The sequence below is a fragment of the Ochlerotatus camptorhynchus genome, unplaced genomic scaffold (genome assembly GCF_037179485.1).
Source record: "Ochlerotatus camptorhynchus isolate MF236.1 unplaced genomic scaffold, CSIRO-AGI_Acam_v1.1 ptg000402l, whole genome shotgun sequence".
In the NCBI taxonomy this organism is placed as follows: Eukaryota; Metazoa; Arthropoda; class Insecta; order Diptera; family Culicidae; genus Ochlerotatus; species Ochlerotatus camptorhynchus.
The window spans coordinates 2,107,500-2,127,005 of NW_027040888.1; the positions used below are offsets into that span (position 1 = coordinate 2,107,500).

The following is a 19,506-nucleotide window of genomic DNA, read 5'->3' on the forward strand; positions in this document are numbered from 1 at the left end:
CAAACCATTTATATGCAGTACTCGTAATTCCAAAGCGCTTGATTGATCTTAACAATAAGGGCCTAGAAATTGTTTCAAAAGCGCGTTTAAGATAAAAAAAAACAGCAACAATCGTATCTTAACACTCCAAGTTATTTTTCCACTTCGCTAATACCTAGTTCAACGCGGTTTCACAAGAATGACCTTCCCGATATCCCGATTGTTCTGATATCAACAAACTATTACTTTTTAAATACTCCAACAGCTGGCCTTTAACAACAAGTTCTAAAACTTTCTTTACTGTGTGAAAAATGTTGATCGGACGAAACTCTTTGGCTTTAATCGTTCCAGCAACTTTTTGAATAGGGACCACTGAAACTTTTGAATAAAAAACCTTGGATTCCTTCCAAAATTGTGGCACATGTCCAGTTTATAATGATTCATTAATAAGGTCCAGCAAGATGTGGCCAATGACAATGCTGCTGGGATTCTCCTTTGAATTATCTGAAAAAAATAAAACCAAAATATCCTTAGAATACTCTTCGAAATCCACTTGAAATTTAGCTCAGAATTTTCTAAGGATTTTCTAAGAAATCCGTTGGAAGTATTCTTAAAATTCTAATTGAATATATGTTGGAATTACCGTTGAATTTTGCTCCTTTCCTTGGTATTCAACTCACAACTATGAAATTTTCACCTGAAAAATTACTGTCCGAAGTACCATGGTATTACATATCTCTAGAATCTATTCTAAAATCTGTTCAAAACTGCTTTGGAAAAAAGTTCTTTTAATAGTTCTTTAAAGTAACCACAGACAAACAGACATAACACATTGAATATTTCTCACTGTAAAACATCGTCGCTAAAACATTACCGCCATCTGTTGAGTACACTGTGGTGGGTAGTACGCTGAACAGATGGCGGTAGTGTGCAAACGTCAAACGCAAGGGCATTGACTATGCGCGCCACAGGTGGCGGTACTACCAACTATGATACTTTTAAATTGACCGTTAAATGCTTGTTCGATGAACAACTTGCGAGAGTTATGTCTGTTTGTCTGTGAAGTAACTGTATCCAAGGGTCTTGAGATTTTTTAAAGAGAGGAAGAAGCACCTTTTTTTCTATTTGGCATCGAAGTTCACGAGTTTATCCCGGTGTCATCGAATTTCCGGCATTTTCCAGTTATCCCGATTTTTCGGTCACACTGATTATTTAATTTTGCAGTTGAATCTGGACTCCTACAAGGTGCGAAATCTCAAATAAAAGTGTGCTTTGATGATGCATCGTCTTGGTTTCTTCGGCGTACTTTTTCGTAAGTTAGTTTAATGAACTTCCAACTAAGATCTAAGCATAGTGTAGCACTGTTACAATTTTTATTTATTTTTTAACAAATTTTACATTGCAATGCAAGCGGGAATGGCGAAAATAGTGACTTTAGTGACATTTTGTCGAAAATAGGGACTTTTTAGTGACCACCTTGGAAAAGTGACAAAGTCACTAAAAAGTGACCCGCTATCAGCCCTGCCACTTTGAAAACGTTATTTAGGCTCTGAACCATTTGGTGGATTATTTTAACTTTTGGTTAAAATTTGACAGATGGAAAGTTACCGATTAAAGGCCGGCGCACAATAGATACGTTTTCGGGTTTTTTGACAGATAATGCATGGGCTAACTGTCAAAAAACCCGAAAACGTATCTATTGTGCGCCGGCCTTAACCCTGCTATCCGAGCGTGGTTATTTCTGACAGTTAAATGTTGACAACCGTGGCTGAGTTCTTCTCGAAAACCGGTCGATCGACAGCACAGGGATTTTCGATCATAGAGAATAACTTTCGAAATGTCACTTTTAACCTCGAGTTAAATTTAACTCGGCAAATGGCGAATTTACTTTGATGTTTTTTCGAAAAATTCATATGCAGTTTTTTTCGACGCATCATTTCAGATTGCAAAAAGCTCGCGTCATTCTACACTTTTTGCTATTATACACTAAATGACGCGAGCTTTTTGCAATCTGAAATGATGCGTCGAAAAAAACTGCATTTGAATTTTTCGAAAAAACATCAAAGTAAATTGAACCTTAAGTACTTTTGATTGCATTTTAACTTCAACGCACCGGTTCTTTGTATTGCGTGCCCCTCGCTATGGCATGAACCCCCAGCCAGCAGAGGAAAAAGTTGCACCCCAAGAGCAGCGAGACGGTTATGATTCGATACGGCCCTGGGACAGAAAAGCAAGAAAAAATAGTTGTCGTAAGAGATGTGAAGTTCAATGAAGAATGTTTTCCATATGTAATTAATTAATTTATTTATCTTTATTAGGGAGGCTTTCAGCCTGGGGCTGGTTCGCCTCCAACCTTTCCATATGTAGAGCAACTCGATGAAGCATCTTAAGTTCCCTTGGTGATCTCCACACTGCACGGGGGAGGCATCAAACAACCCTGTTGAAGATCTACCGAGCGTTGAAGGTTCTGTTGATAAGTCTGATGATGAAGCTTCTTACGAGGAATTGGAAGAGGAAGTAAATCCTGAAGTGACGACTGTCACAAGTCAACCACTAGGCAAGGTTGCAAAGACTCATTTCAGCTAAAATAATGTTTTTCGGAATAATAAAACCAAAAGATGGTGTGATGGCATGTTTTACTTGTAACTTACAAGAAGAGGTTACAAAGTATGCGTTGGAAACATAAAACCTGTAAATTTTGCTTTCTATGAGTCACAATCAGCGATTTGCTGATCGCTGAGTGAGTGAGTGAGTGAGTGAGTGAGTGAGTTTGTGAAAAATCGCTGATTGTGACTCTCATGAAGTGAAATAAACAGGTTTAATATGTCAAACACATTCTTTGCAACCTCTTCTTGTATCCTACAAATTCAAAATTTGATCATGGCATCTAATTATTTCATAATTTAGAAAAACATTGTTTTAGCTGAAATGAGTCTTTGCAACCTTGCCACTAGGCGCATCGAACGGGAGCGCAGGTTCCCATTTCTAACCGGATTTCGAGCAACCTCTGCTGTTTGAATTTCTGATTTTCCAGAGGAGATCGAAGGACGTGACGATCGGAACCACCGCCTGACAGCTGTCCATGATGAACTGGAATCGATGATAACCCTAATAAAAATGTTATGGTTAATTTGCTTAACGACGTGTTCGGGGTATCATCCAAACCATTTATGGAATAGTTCGATCATCTGGGTTATGGATTTTTTTTTATTAGGGAAGTAACCAGGTGTGGTGGCAAAGTGGATATGCTGCGTTAAGGGAGATGTTGACGGATGTATTGTAAAACACAAGACTAGGTTGGTCGTGAAAGGGTTTCTCTAGAAACCTGGACTCGATTATCACGAAACCTATGCACTAAACAGACTGAATCAACAATCAATACGAAACTAACGATTTTAAATTGGCTCACTACTTGACTAGCCTATTGGTTCCAAGCAACGATTAACGTACCCCATTCTAGTTGAAATTCTAGTACTACGCAATGTTTGTTTTGATTAGCTATGAAAGTTTGACAGATAAAATGAGGGGTTATTGGTTTTTCCTATGTTTCGAGGGGTGAATCGATTAACTTGGGACCGAAGATAGTACCAGAGCTGAGCCAAAAAGTTGAGCACGTTATTTTGGGACCTTCTAGTCTTAGAGTTACCTCTATGGTACTATCAACTTTTATAAACAAAACGTTGGATTATTCTTTCCACGCCAATCGAACACAAATTACCCGCATCTTCGGATAGGGGAAACTGGAGAGGGTCTAGTATAAGAGTGGAGCTGGTTTTGAGCCAAACGAACTGTCAAAGCCAGAGCCAATCGAGCAGCGCCTATCTTGATTGCATTGGCAGTGTTCTAGAAATCAACTAGGCATAGGTTACCAAGGCAGTTTGTTTTGAATCCGCTCCTCTCTTATACTAGACCCTCTCTAGGGGAAACTTTCCCCAACCCAAAGATGGTGTTAGTTTGCGTAGGCGAGCCTTGAGTCACGAGAAAAGGGTTTCCGAAGTTTTGTTCGCAATAGCTGATGTGATCTTTTCAGTTGTTGGTCGTGATTTGCTCGCTTGGTTCTGCTATTTGGCATCTCAATTGGTTCCCGAGATTCTATCCGCCAGACTATAAATATAGCGACTATAGAAAGAATCTACATGGTCATAGTCATACCAAAGCGGATCCTGGAACAGTTTGCAAGCTGCAAAAGTCGTTATATGGTCTCAAGCAGGCCCCCAACTGCTGGAACGAGAAGTTGAATCAGATATTGTTGACGCTTGGATTCAAGAGATCGCCAGCATGACTATTGCTTGTATACCCGGATCGACGAGAGGGGAAACGATGATGTCTACCTTGTCATATACGTCGATGACCTGCTGATCATGGGAGTGCAAATCAAGACGAACAATTGGCAGATATTTTCACGAAAGCTTTGGACAATCGAGAGGGGGTGAAGAAGTAGGTTTTGAAAAGCTGTCAAACGCTTGTGGAAGATCAAAAGCTGGCATTCCCAATCTGTGAAGACCACATTTTTGCTCATCCGTCTAGTCCATACATTAAAATAGTTCTGATACTAGGGCAAATGGATGTAATGTCGGCCTAAATGCCCCTAATTTGGGCTCATATATAAATTCAGTAATCGACTAAATTTTCAATAGCAACCAAAAATATTCAATTGGCACCGTCCCAATGATGCGTTCATCTACATAGATAAACACCCCTATTCTGTATTTCGTTTCGAACGAAATTCTCATACAAAAAAATATTTTTTTGTATGAGAATTTCGTTCGAAACGAAATACAGAATAGGGGTGAAAATTGGTAAATATCAGATTTATAGCGATAGGCCCAATTTTAGTTCTATATGCCAACATTTATTTTAAAACCATCATCATGTCTAGATCCAACTTTTAATCGTGAATCGTGTTGTTCTCCTGAACAAGGTGGCCTAAAACGAAAGAAGTGAACTACGAATAAGTGTAGAAAACTCCCGAAAATTCACAAAGTTCAGAGTTGTATCAGGATCTTCATAGGGAGTTAAAAAGGAGTTCACCGAAACTCTCAACATCAGGGACAACTATTTCGAAAAGCGATTTCAACTAAACACGTTTGCGTATGCTTTGATTTCATTAGAAATGGCTTTTGACCTTTATTTACTTACTCCTTTTCTTATTGCTACGCATTAACTTCGTTCGAAGTTTTTTTTTTGTTATACCAACTACATTATACTTTTGTAACCGTGTTGGATAATTTGCCATTGTTTGATTACAGTTTACAATTCGAAATGAAGTTGAAGAGCAAAGTAACGTTAGACTAAAATCAAACAAATGAACCAAATAGTTTTAATTAACCTATAAACACAAGTCTTCTTGAAATAAAAGGATGGAAACAGTTGTTGTCTCCCTCCATCATTACCTTTATCCTATGACTACGTACTTAAACGTGTATGTTAAAAAATTTCGACATCTGTTTGTATGTTTCAATTATTTATATATTTTTACAATCTCTCAGACAATCCTGCTGCTAACGGGTCTTACTACACACTGGTTACTGTTCTATTTGATTCTCCTTCTCTGTAAACTATGTGATAGAGCTAATTTTCTTTCGTTCTCTTCTGCAGGTTGGACTAAACTAAATTTTTCATCAATGTGTACAACATGTGTTTTCTTTCGACGACGGCTTAAATAACACACAAACAACAACGATTATCCGAACGACTAACATTATTCCCTTTGATGTGGCGGATTTTTGCGCGCTCTCTCAATCGCCATCGGGTTCAGTACTCTCGCGGTTGTAGCGCCAGGCCGGTTGCTGGTGGCGCCGTTCATACTGGGAACCGGGGGAGTCTCTGGAAAAACAAGCAATGTATGGTTAGGTTTGGTCCGCAAGAAGCGTTGCCAGTCCTTATGATGCTAGATTAGAGGTAAGCATTAGCACAGAACACCCAAAAAAACGAGAGGGTTGGTTAATTTGCATTTAAAGTATTTACAAAAGAAACAATATGTGCAACCAACAACCATAAACGTGTAAAACATAAAAGAATTACCTCTTTTTGAGCACAAAAACAAAGAAATCAGTCATCAGCCGAAATAAAAATACGTGAAAGAGCAACTAAATCATGACGGCGGTGGCCAAATATGAACATGCACGCGAGGACAGTCGGCTGCGATTTCTCAATTGATGCTTGAATTGTAGATAGTAGAGTAAAGTAGCAGAGGCAGAGGCAGATGTATCACTTGTTGTAGGTTCGCTTTTTGGCACTATCGTACGAGTAGTTTGCAAATAGGAAATCATCCTCGAAGCTGTCGAGTTCGATCACTTTGGTGGAGGAACCTGCGGTTGGGGAAGGGGTTGAAAATTTGGTTACAAATGAGTCGGTCATTATTTTTTGTTTGTTTCGAATTTGAATGGATAAGTTTTGTTTTGCGATTCTCAGGGACAACTTCTAGGAGTTTCGAAGACTATTAGCCAAGTAACCAACAAGTCCGCTAATTTGCCTTTTTGCAATATAAGGCTGATACATGGCTAACGTAGGGCATGCTAAGCTTTATATTAGCCTTATATTGCAAAAAGGCGAATTAGCGGGCTTGTTGGTTACTTGGGTAATGCAAGGGATTGTGCAAGTTACTGTTAGAGGCTGTTCATAAACTACGTAGACGCATTCCTCGTCGATAGCTTGAAGTAGCAGGACGAACTTTGTTCGGGTCTCCGTTGCGGGTGTTAGCTTCGTAGCCGGTGGAGTTATTTTTTCACCATAGTGGTTTTTTTTTATTCCCTACCGTGGGCGACGTTCAGAGCCCAGTTCAGGCAACCGCAGTCAACAGAGGAAGTAGCCATCTTTAGCGACGCTATGTGTAGGTAGACTGTTCATCATTGCCGTATCATCTCACCGTCATCACCACTCCAAAACAGCAAGCAGCTTTTGTTATAAAATTTTGCGCGTGGCGTTCTCCGCTGATAGGGTTGTAAGGGCTATAGTGGTGCAACTCCTTGCAACCAACCCCCTGCAGTGAGATTCAGCTCTTGACGCTGTCGAAATCATCAGCAGCGCTGCTACTCCAAAACACATTTAAGTTCCAATCATGTAGCTTTAAATGCGGCAAGGTGGCAACAAATGTCAGTTAAAAATGCATTTAGTTGCTTTGGAATTGACGAGCACAATTTGCGTTAATCATGCTTAACAATAACGTTATCTAGAAAACTTTCTCTATTTTCTGCATCGCGGTGCGATATGTACCAGTCTTAATCTTAGATGAGAAGTAGGAGCTGTCAAATTAGCACCAGTGCACCAGAAAAATTTGGCTTCACTTGAGTCGTTCGCAAATGACAGGCGATGCAGTCCTGTGGTTGCAACTGGTAAAAGTTTATTTTTTATTTATTTTTGGTTCCTCGTACACCGGGTAACAAAATATTAATAACTAGTGGTTAAGTAAATTAATTGGCGAAGGTTTTTTTAAGTTATTATTTTTTTCCTTTTTAAGCGGTTTTGCACCGCTTTTGCGCAATACTTATGGCGTCTGCGGATGCCAACGTTGCGCGAACCAGATACTTTGACCGTCTTTGAAAGGAATATGGGTTGTCTTTTTTCGGCCTAAAAATAAACCTTTGAAAACTCTCAACATAACGTAACCGTCCGGGAATCTTGGTACATTAGGAGAGATTCAACAAACTGCGTGTAGAAGCACCGAAATATGAAGTAGCAAATACAATTGCTGAACACGAGCTGTTTAGTGTTCAGTATAACATATACTGATGTAACATCCCTTCTCGAGATGTGGAGATAGAAGGCGTGGCCTCCGACGCGAGTCGAGGACTTAAAACGAGCATCGATTTGCTTCAAAAACTCGAAAATTTGAGAGCAGCTGCATATACTTGATGTCAGGCAACTGCATGCATATCTTCGCTGGACGGGACGGACCACAAGTTGTTTTTTATAATATCTTCATGTTTTATTATTATTACTATGGCAGTATTCCTTAGAATAGCATTGCCGAGTTTCTTGAATGTAGTTATGTCAATGTATGAAAAAATTACGTCATTGCTTTGAATTGCTAGCTTCTGTTGTTCATGTGTGTATCGATATCTGTTTGGGCAGGCCTGCCATCGATATATCGCAACATTATTTGCAAATCATATAATAAACTTGAATTTAATGCGAGGGTTACTGCATGCATGCAAAGCATGATTGACCGCCCACGGTTGCTGCTCTGTTATTACCAGATCAGCTGCAATTACACAGAGAACCAACAGATGATGTTTGGGACTAACATTCATCTTCAATGTGTAAGAACTGGAGATCTAATATTTAGCAATACCAGCGCCTGCCGTGTCCGAATGCAGGTCAACTAGGGAATGGAAAGGAATGTGTTGACGTGGTACTCGTTGTGAAGGAAACCGAGAAATCCTCTGCGCTTCCACGAGAAATCACTGGGATGTTGGATGTGGGGAAAGGTTGCACGCACACGCAGGGATCGTTTTTGGTAGAGCGATTATAATACACAAACACACACACACACACACACACACACACGCGCGCGCGCACTCATCCAATTTCTATTTTTAGATCAGGACCAACACTGTGGTAAGTGATGCGATCGGTGTTAGAGAAGAATTTGTTTTCATTAAAATCTAGTGGGTATAGAATAAGGCAAAGTGAAAAATTGCAAGGAAGGGGACGGGCCTGGGATTGAACTCCCGACCTTTTGCTCAGTAAGCAGAAACGGTAACCACTGAGCTACCGAGCCTCGTCAAGAATTTAATGCGAGGGTTACTGCTGGAGTAAGCCTCTTTCTATAAATTTTGTCATATATTATCATATCTAAATGTAATTTGTTTACACTAAGGGTCAAAAACTAATGTTGTAGTATTTGTTATCCCCCTCTTTCGGTACACAAATATCTACCTACACATTCACACCTCTTGGTGCACTCTCTTTGTCATTGTTTCATTTTCCATTGATTCACGAGTGCGCAGTCAACGCGGTAGTTTATAATGTGAATATTATGGTTGTTAATAAAGATGAGTAAAAAGTTAGTTACGCGTTTTATTAACACCAAAACATGGTGTCAGAAGCTATCGCGAGCTTCAAATCGGTTTTTCTGTGACGGTGAAGTTAAATCGCGGAAAAAATCTAACATTTCGTTGAAAAGCAATCGTTTTGGTGAGCCGCTTGGTTTCAGCGGCCATTTTGCTTTATAAGTGAAAATTGGTGGTAATCCTCATCAAAATGGATGCCAGCCAGTTCAAGATGTTCCTGGAGCATCAGACCAACGTGATGCGTCAGATGTTGCAGCAAGTGCAGCAAGTGCAGCAAGTGCAGCAACCGTGCGCTGCCAGTGTGCAGGTGCCGCAACCCAAACCATTGGCCTTGGTTTGGGATATGGAAGAAAATTTCGAGTTCTTTGAAAAGAGCTGGAACGATTACTTTAAAGCCATCGGAATGGACCGTTGGTCTCGAGAGGAGGATGCTCAAAAAGTCAGTTTCCTGTTGACTGTGGTAGGTGAACCAGCGAGGAAGAAATATTTCAATTTTGAACTCACCACGGAGGAGAAGGCAAATCGACGATTTTGTTACACGACTCAAGGTCATGGCTAAGTCGGCCAAGCTAGGAACGTTGGAGACGGACCTGATTACGTACAAGGTGGTAACGTCTAACAAGTGGCAGCATCTGAGAACCAAGATGTTGACGATTGCTGATATCACGTTGATGAAGGCTGTCGATTTGTGTCGTGCGGAGGAGATAACAGCCAGGCGCTCGCAGGAGCTAGGTGTTCTGGGACCCGGAACGGCAGTCAACAAAGTAAAGAAAATGAAGAATCGTTCGAAGTCATTGAAAGCACAACGCTGCAAGTTCTGCGGGGACAGCCACGAGTTTGTTAAAGGTGTGTGCCTTGACTCTTGCCTCTTGTCATCGTTGCAAAGGAAAAAGACACTTCGAAAAGGTGTGTCGAGCTGGAGAGAAATCAAAGAACCGGAAACCGAATCGCCGGATCAAGGAGGTGAAGGAAGAGAGTACTTCACAAGAGGAATCGTCTTCAGGAACGGATACTACATCGGAAGAAAGTGAGGAGCATTACGAAATCGGGAAAATTTTTGATTACTCCGACAATGGAGGCAACGTTGTCGCAGAACTAGAACTGAAATTTGGAAAAAAAAGTGGAAGTACTCTGTGATGTTGATACCGGTGCAAACACGCCAAACATGCCAAATACGCCAGCCTGATTGAGCTAACTGGTAATCTAAATACAGCACTACAACCGTCATCATTCCGCTTACAAAGCTTTGGTGGAAACCCCATCAATGTGCTGGGTCAAGTAAAGGTGCAATGCCGACGATCGGGACGGAAGTATCGTCTGGTTCTGCAGGTTGTGGACGTCGACCATCGACCTTTGCTTTCGGCCAGAGCTTCCCGTGAGCTTGGCTTAGTGAAATTTTGTGAGACAGTCAGCTTTGGTGAATCGTACTGGCAGCCGAAAAACAATATAAAAATAAAAATAATGTGCATGTGAATCAAATTCATCAGAACGTCACAGCAATGGCACATGGGCTTATGGCAACAAAACCCCAACAAGGAAATCAAGCAAGCCAATAGGAATTTGACCTGGGCCCAGGTCAAGCAACAGCTCAGAATGGAGGTTTCTCATGTTGGCCCTCTGCAGGGCTGGTAGCAATCACTGCTGTCAAAAATAGTGATTTTAGTGATCATGTTGAAGAAATAAGTGACCAAATAGTGACTTATAATTGTAAAAATAGTGACTAAAAAGTGACCTAAGAGAAGAAAAGCAGTCGTTATTTTAATTTTTATTTAGAAAGTTTATGGTCAAACCCACGGTATTAGTCTAGGTGTATTAGTAGGTGTCTACTATTATTGCAAAAACCTGGAAAACCGGGTATCCTTAGGAAATCCTAAAAAATTCCTGAAAGTCTCAGAGAATTGAATAATTTTCTTGCTAAGAATATTTTAAAAAAATAATGAATTTTAAAATACAAGCTTTTAAATTTTCTCGATATTTTTATTAGCACTTTGAACTTTATAGACCGTGGATTAATCTTCAGTAACAAATAAATTTAAAAAATCAGAGGCTTGCAATGTTATTTTTTATTTTTGTTTTGTTTTGGAACATGCATATTGTCTACAAATTTTAAATTTGAACTAGTTCTGGGCTTAAAAGCTATAATACTTCAAAAAAATGTTCAAGAATCTGGAGTCAAATTCCATGCACAGGCCTCCACTAGAGGCTCGTAGAATTTTGTTATAATTTCTAAGGACCTCATTCCAAGGGAGTTCTGGGAAAAAATCTTTCAGAAAAACATCAAATGCTATCTGCTTTCAAGGTAGTTCTGATGAATTTTCGATTTCCTGATAGTTTTGAGTAGCATTTCAAGAAACTCTAAATTTAATTAAAGGTAAATTTTTATGAAAACTCTTAAGAATTACTGAGGAGCACAACTGCTGTGAACTTCAGATGAAAATTCCAAGGGGATTCTGAAGATAATTTCATAAAGTTTGTTGGAGAAAACGAATCCGGAGCGTAAGTGCATAGATTTTTTTGAAAATGCTAAAACGAGGATTACAATTAAATCTAAGAATAACAAAAAAAAAAACATCTTCAAAGGAATTTAAAAAAAAAATCAGGAGAGTTTGCAAACAAATTATGAGTAGAAATCTAAGGAATTTGTGAGGAGAAATGCCAATGAATTCATAGGAGTCCCTCCCCATGGACATGGAGATTGACGGTACTGAAGCAAAGGGTTATGTTTATTTCTTTATATTTGCAACAATGATGATTTCCTATAGTGACACATATCACCTTCTTAATGCTTCAGTATGCCTCAAACGATTAATTCTTGGTTGTTAATAGAACTTCCTTGATGAAATCGGCTGCTTCATGCAGACTGAGCAATTCTGATTATAGTATCAGATTTGTTCTGTATACAGAGGAACTGGGAGGGTTTTGTATCCCGCGCCCGTACGTGGTGGCCGAACTCACGATACGCGAACATTGGACGCGAATACAAATTAAAACTAATTAAAAACTCGGAATGAAAATAAAACACGTTGTTACGATGACGAACTAAAAACACTTCTATTTACATACATGATGACAACATATCTCATTCACTCTTTATGCGCTTTGTTGACATCTGATGGATGACGGATAAAACAGTCACCCGCGAGTCCAGCGGCGGCGGAGTGGATAGGGGTACTCCGTTTTCCAGTTGTCCCCAACATCCCCCCTCTTCAATAGAGGTGGTACGGGTCAAACCACTGCGGCGGCCTTCGGATACGAGAAGACCGGCGTGGAAGTTGTACCGGTGTAGCTGGTCCGCTATCTGCTGAAGCGAACTCTGGAGATGCTGCTGATGTAGACGTAGATGATGATGATGAGGACGAAGACGTAGCTAACGACGAGGACAAGGACGATACAGGTGGCAACGGTGTAGACTCAGCATTCGGGGCCTGAGGATTCGGAAGATCCGGCGAAGTCGATGGTCCTGGTAGTGGAGATGGTGCTGCCGGTACCAACGTGGTTCTAGGAATACTCCACGCATCTAACAGAACGTCGAGTGGTGGTGCCGACGATTGTGACGTACGATTGCTAACTGGAGTACCACCACGACTGCGCAGCTGGTTGACGTGTGCTCGAACCATTCTACGATCCTCAACCCAGACCGTTTACATCACTTTGCCGATCTTGCCGCAAACGACTCCTGGTGCCCAGCGCCATTTATTATTGCTGTACACCTTTGCGTAGACCGAATCGTGTGCAGAAAAACTTCTCCTTACTTCATCGTCTGGATTAGGCTCTATCGGCGGACGCGCCGGCGGAGGGCGAAGTAGATCCAAACTGGTTCTGATGCGACGCCCAAACATAGCTTCGGACGGTGATTTTCCATCTTCGACCTGACGATTTGGCGTTGTACGGTAGGTTAGAAGGAAAATGTCCAACGCTTCACCAACACAGTTCTTCCCCTCCTGGATTTTCTTCAGCGCCCGCTTGAATGTGTCCACGAACCTTTCAGCCTGACCGTTTGACTGAGGATGAAAAGGTGCCGTGGTGACGTTATCAATTCCGCTGTCACTGCAGAACTTCTGGAACTCGCTGCTCGTAAACTGCGTACCATTGTCACTAACGAGCGTTTCGGGCATTCCTAGGCGGGCGAAGATGTTCCGTAGAATGCTGATCGTTGCTGTGGATGTTATTCGTTGCGTAGGCACCACTTCAGGCCACTTCGAATGGGCATCGATGGCTAGCAGGTAGTAGACTCCGTCAATGGGGCCGGCATAATCTACGTGGACACGCTTCCATGGACCACTAGGTTTTGGCCACGGAACCGGTGGGGAATGCGGTGGAGATTTTGCCACGGATGCGCAGTGCTTGCATGCCTTCACGAACCCAACGATTTCATCGTCAATCGATGGCCAGTACACATAACTCCTTGCTATGGACTTCATGCGTTGTATCCCTGGATGTCCCTGGTGTAACTGCCGCATGCACCGCAGTCGATGCTTCTCAGGAATCACCAAGCGTTCACCGAACATGATGCATTTCCCAACAGAACACAACGAATCTCTATGCCCATGGAACCGTCGAATCTCAGGATCTTCGATCGTCGACACTTCTGGCCATCCTTCTTGAAGGTAGCGATATACTTTGCGCAGCTGCTGATCGACTTGTGTATCTTGCTCCACAATCTTGAAGCTCAATGGCAGACCGCTGACCACTTCGTCCGCAATGAATCGTACATCCTCCTCCAAAATCACGCTCGCAATCACGTAATCCTCCTCAGGTTTGGCATGATTGTTGATCAATCTTGAGAGGATGTCGGCGTTCCCAAACTTCTCGGTTGGAATGTATTCGATGGAGAAATCGTACAACAGTAGCGTTAACGCCCATCGCTGCAACCGGTTTGCTGTGTACACGGGAATGCCCTTCCGTGAACCGAATATTCGAATCAAGGGTGCGTGATCGGTCTGCAAGCGAAACTGCCTTCCAAAGATCATTTTGTGGAATTTCGTTACGGCGAACACAACTGCTAAACCTTCGCGATCCGGCTGGCTGTAACCCATCTCTGCCTTCGTGAGCGCACGTGCCGCATGCTGAACCACCTTCACTGACCCGTCGGGGAAACTGTGGCTGATTGTTGCACCAACGCCTATCGATGAAGCATCCGCCGATACAATGATCTCTCGTCGCGGATCGTAGTGAGTTAGCAGAAGATCGGAACCAAGTAGCTCTTTGAACCGATCGAAGGCACGCTGACACTCGGTTGTCCACCGGAATTCTCCATTTCCTTTCAGCAACTCATCAAGTGGAAACCGCAGTGTACGCATATTCGGCACGAACTTCCCATAATAGTTTATGGCGCCCAAGAAAGAACGAACTCCACTGACATCCTTAGGCGCTGGCAGCTTCTGAATAACTTCGATCTTTGCTGGATCCGGTCGCAGCCCGTGACGATCTAGCAAATGTCCCAAATAGCGAATCTGGCTTTCTCCAAAGGAGCACTTTTCCGAACGAATGGTGAACCCGAACTCTTGGATTCTTTGCAGCACCGCCCGAAGATTCTTCTTGTGGTCCTCTTCGTCGGTACCACCGACAACGATGTCATCCAGGTAGCCGCTCACTCCTTTCAGGCCAACCAGCATCGTGTCGATCAACTGCTGGAACGCTCCCGGCGCTGCCTTCACCCCTGGCGGGAGACGATTATAGCGGTACAGTCCTCGATGCGTGTTTATGGTCAGGAGGTCACGAGAACTTTCGTCCACCTCCACTTGCAAAAACGCATCCGTCAAATCTATTTGGCTGAAGACGGTGCAGTTTGCTAGGTTAGCGAAAATGTCCTGCGGAAGAGGCAAAGGGTACTGGTGGGGCTGTAGAGCGTCATTCAGTCCCGTTGAATAATCCCCACAGATACGAATCGTACCATTCGCCTTACGAACCACCACAATCGGAGCTGCCCACTCCGAGAAGTCTATCGGTTCAATAATTTTCTTTCGCTCCAATCGGTCCAGTTCATCGTCCACCGTCTGGTACATGGCATACGCTACCGGACGCTTTGGACGAAACACAGGGGTCATTCCGGCCTTCAACTGGAACTTCACCTTCGTTTTCTTACATAGCCCAAGATCGCCAGAAAACACATTCGGGTACTCTGCCTTTAACCCGCTTACACTGGCCGGAGTGCTGCTGATCTGGTTGCAAATTGAGTCGAAAGGAACCGACCACAATCCGAAAGCATCGATCGTGTCAGAACCCAGCAGGTGTAACTGTTCCTTGGTGACCCGAATCAAGCCACGCAACACTCGCCGATCAATGGAAAGATAACAAGAAAACTCACCTTCAATCTGCAATGGCCTACCACTGGCTGTCTTTGCGATGATCGTCGACGCAGACGTTGAAGGGCTGCCAATCTTGCACCAGGTATCCGACGAAATTATCGTGATGTCAGACCCCGTATCGATTTGCATACGCACCGGTAATCCATTGATTCCAACCGGCACGTACTTTCGACGCTCCTGCACACTGCACGAATTCACAGTCACTACCTTGGCCGCTGCAACGTTGGGCTTCCGTCGCCTGAATTTTACCTTCGCTGCACTCCGACAGTAGCCATCCTTATGGCCTACCTGGCTGCAATCGCTGCACTTATGGCTTTTGTACGTGCACTCCCTGGCGTAATGCATGCCACCGCATAGCCAACAAGCTGTTTCCGGACTAATCTTCCCGCTGCTCGCTCTCCAACTACCCTTCTCACTGCCGGACTGGTTGAACTTCGACGGCAAGGTTCCCTTGAAACGGTACTGCTTCGTCTTCAAGGCTTTCACAGACATTGAGTTCTCCTCAATCATCGCAGTATCGTGCCGCAAGTTCAACAAACGTTGACACTCTTCCGACAGCTGTTCCAGCGTAACATCATTCCGCTCCTCAATCTTCGACAACAGCCGCATCCGCACATCTGCATCTTTGTCCGACTTTAAGCCACACACGAATACGAGGCACTTGAACTGCTCCTCCGATAGCTTGGACAGCTCGAACTCGACGCACGATTTGTTAATGCGGCATGCATACGTCACATAATCCTCCTGTGGCTGCTTGACGATTTGCAGGCAACGATACCTCCGGCTAATCACAGATTCGGCAGCACCGAACAAGCTGGTCAACTTTTTTACCGTCACCGCAAAGTCAAAATCTTTCGGTGCCTTTGGCAGAATAAAGCTGATATATCTTTCGTGCTCCGACATCCCCAGCTTTCGCATCAGCAAGCGCACTTTTGCTCCTCCGTCGAGTCGGTTGGCATCCTTCGCGAACAAGTCCTCATATCGACTATACCACGCAGCGAACGTAACATTGCTGTCGGGATCGTATCTGAACTCCTTGATATTGTTCGCCAAGGAATCTAAAACAGCTTCCGGATTTGCTGGGACCTGCACCTGGATCGATGTCATTATACTGCGAATCAGCTGCTCCTGCTGGGCCATAAACGCTTGCTGTTGTTGCTGCATAACCTCCTGCTGCTGCCTTATCACCTCCTGCTGCTGCCGAAAACGGTCCGTGACATAACCCTGCTGCTGCTGCTGAAACCATAGCAGGTACGGGTCCACTTGTCCGGCTGGAGGCGGATTTCTGAACTGTTGCTGCTGCGGAATCGGTCGCACATTCCCGGTAGGCATCTGCTGTCCATTTCCCGGATTCCCGTCGAACGAGTTGTCATCCATTCTTCTTCGTTTTACTGTGGGTAACGTTGTGATGGGATATTTTCACCACTTTTCACAACTTTTGCACTCCCGAAGTCGCCACTTTTGTATCCCGCGCCCGTACGTGGTGGCCGAACTCACGATACGCGAACATTGGACGCGAATACAAATTAAAACTAATTAAAAACTCGGAATGAAAATAAAACACGTTGTTACGATGACGAACTAAAAACACTTCTATTTACATACATGATGACAACATATCTCATTCACTCTTTATGCGCTTTGTTGACATCTGATGGATGACGGATAAAACAGTCACCCGCGAGTCCAGCGGCGGCGGAGTGGATAGGGGTACTCCGTTTTCCAGTTGTCCCCAACAGAGGGCTTATTAGAAACTTCTCACCAATCTTCTAGTAAACTTTGCATATATTTTATTAATATTTTATTTTATTTAAGCATATTATTTTTGTTACAGTCAATTAGCATTAGCATACAATAAAAGAGATTTAATATTTGTGCCTGTCAATAGTGTCAATTTCGCTTTCAGAGTGTCGCAGTCAGCGGTTTTATGATTCGTGAGCGCTCGCGATTCGTAGTGACTGCAAGTGGATTTGGCGGGTTTTGTGTGTCGGACGCTTGCTTTTTGGCCTCTTTTTGTGTCTAACATGTGCAGAGTTTCATTATAGCGTCTAATGGTTTTGAGATTCCTGGTTGCGTGAAATATATTTGTGAGAATATCTTTTTGAGATTTTAGTAGTCACGTTTTGTTTGTAGTTTATATTTTATTTCTTTCATGTAATTATCGTAAATAATAGTTATTCAATAATAGATATTTTATCCATATATTCGTACTTTGATGCGAAGTGCTCTGGATTATGAGATGCTCGATGACCCTGGAGGGATCGATTTTGATTACTGACCAGAAAATCATGGATTTAACCCCAAGCTCTTCCACAGCACAATAAATCGCCACCATCATTTGTATATTTGATATTGAACATTAACCTCGGAAACTATTTGCATATCAGGCGAAAATGTAGTCCTGTATTTTTGCGAAGCGTTATGGTTCTGAGATGCTCGATGACCCTGGAGGGATCGTTTTTGCTTACTGAGCAGAAAATCATGGGTTTAATCCCAAGCTCTCCGTCATGACTCTTAAAATTCATGATCACTAAACAAAATGAATATGTTCTTTCGATAGCCGGCTATCGAGAGATTAAATAAACAGCAAATAAACAATACATACTTTTGGTTGCATCGCCAACTTGAGGTGAATCCTAACCGAATACCCTTCCCAACCCTCCAACTACGTAGCACTTATGAGGGTGTCGCTAAGTCGGTGGCCGTTAAGTAAGTACTACATCAACATTTCCTTCCCTATCCCTAGTTATGGTAAAGATGGGCGTGGCCGGGAATAGCGACAGTCATGCTTCTATTACTCTTGTTTAGATTGGAACCAATGTTTACTCCCCAGCATTATTCCTGAAAGTAGTCTAACTGAGAATTCCAGAAGAGACGTGAGTGTCGCTAGTATCCAATCTACGAAGTATATCATAACAACGCTAACGCTAACGCTAACCCTAAATGCCAATGAATTAATAGGAGACTTTCAACGTGAGTAGAATTCCAAGGGAAGGAGTGAGATTCAAAAGGAAATCTGAAATGAATTCAATGAATATTCGAATAATCTTTCCAAAGGGAGAATTTCTAGGTAATTCCGAGGAAACTAAAAGAAAATTGAATTCTTAGGATATTTTCAATGAAAATCTCCGTTGAATATGGAATGGACTATTCTGAGGTCTTCAGAACTACTTGAAAGTTCCCAAATTTTTCCTGAATTTAATGAAACTGCCTTGAAGTTCTTTTGTAGTTTGAGAAACTGACCTGGTGCTTACAATATTTCTCATCAAATTCTTAAACTTCCCTGAACTTTATATGGCTTCCTAGATCTTATCCTTCCTGGATCTCCTCTAAAGGTTTAACAATACGCTGAAGTTTTCGAAACTTCTTTAAAATTTATGTGACTTCTCTAATGTTAACGGAACTGCTCTGAGGTTTTCTCTTCTTTTCTGAAATTCTCAAAACTTCTCTTAAGTTTTTTTCTGTTCTCATGAAGCTTTTTGAACTGTCCTAAAAATGTCCTAAACTTCTGAACTTATGCGAAGACCTCAATTAACTTTTTAAAGTCTCTGAAGTTCGCTTGACACCTGTGAAGTTCTCTGTAATTCACGGGAGTAAGGACAGGACGGGAGCATGGGCACTTAATTCTGGCACTTTGAAAATGTTCAATATCTTGAACTTGTACACGGAATACGAAACTTCAAGATATTGAATATTGTTTAGATCTTGGACTTACTCAAAGTTTTTTTTTTAACTTTATTAAAGTGAGAAATTATGTAAATTTTAAATTTCAACATTCAATGGATTTCATTGTAAAGCTGTTTCTTTAAAACTGATTGCCATGTCTTAAAAACGTTTGGGTTAATTGCTGTTGTTTTTGATCTACCAAAAAGGCGTATTTTTAACGCATTTAAAAAAAATGCTTTCTTATTATAAGCCTAGAATTTATCCGTTAAAGTTCTGGGAAAACCTGGAAAACTCAGATAATTTTATTTATAAAAATAAGTAGACACCCTGTAGTTAGAAAAAGACGATTAAACGTCACAAAACTTCTTCGAATTGTTGGAAAATTAGAACAAAATGGAGGCATCGATTGGACTATCAGATCCTACACGTGAAGTGCAAGAAGAATGATAAATCTTGAAATAAATTCATGCTAAAAAAGTTGAAAATAGTGACTGATTACAAGAAAAAGTGACTTTAGTGACTTGGTCTTAAAAACCCGA

At 42.1% G+C, this 19,506-nt stretch overlaps 1 protein-coding gene across 2 annotated transcripts in view; it reads right to left on the reverse strand.

Moving 5' to 3' along the window:
- Positions 1–5,071: 5,071 nt before the first annotated feature.
- Positions 5,072–19,506, reverse strand: part of yem (yemanuclein) — a 48,662-nt gene continuing 34,227 nt past the window's right edge. Inside the window, exons 4-5 of one of the 2 annotated variants that reach the window (XM_065233476.1) lie at positions 6,004–6,290; positions 5,721–5,805 (exon numbers count right to left, since the gene is read on the reverse strand). In XM_065233476.1, the coding sequence (XP_065089548.1) occupies positions 6,190–6,290 (101 nt within the window). In that variant the 3' untranslated portion in view covers positions 5,721–5,805; positions 6,004–6,189. Of the gene's footprint in view, positions 5,806–6,003; positions 6,291–19,506 lie in introns of both variants that reach the window. The other variant, XM_065233475.1, reaches the window with a different exon arrangement.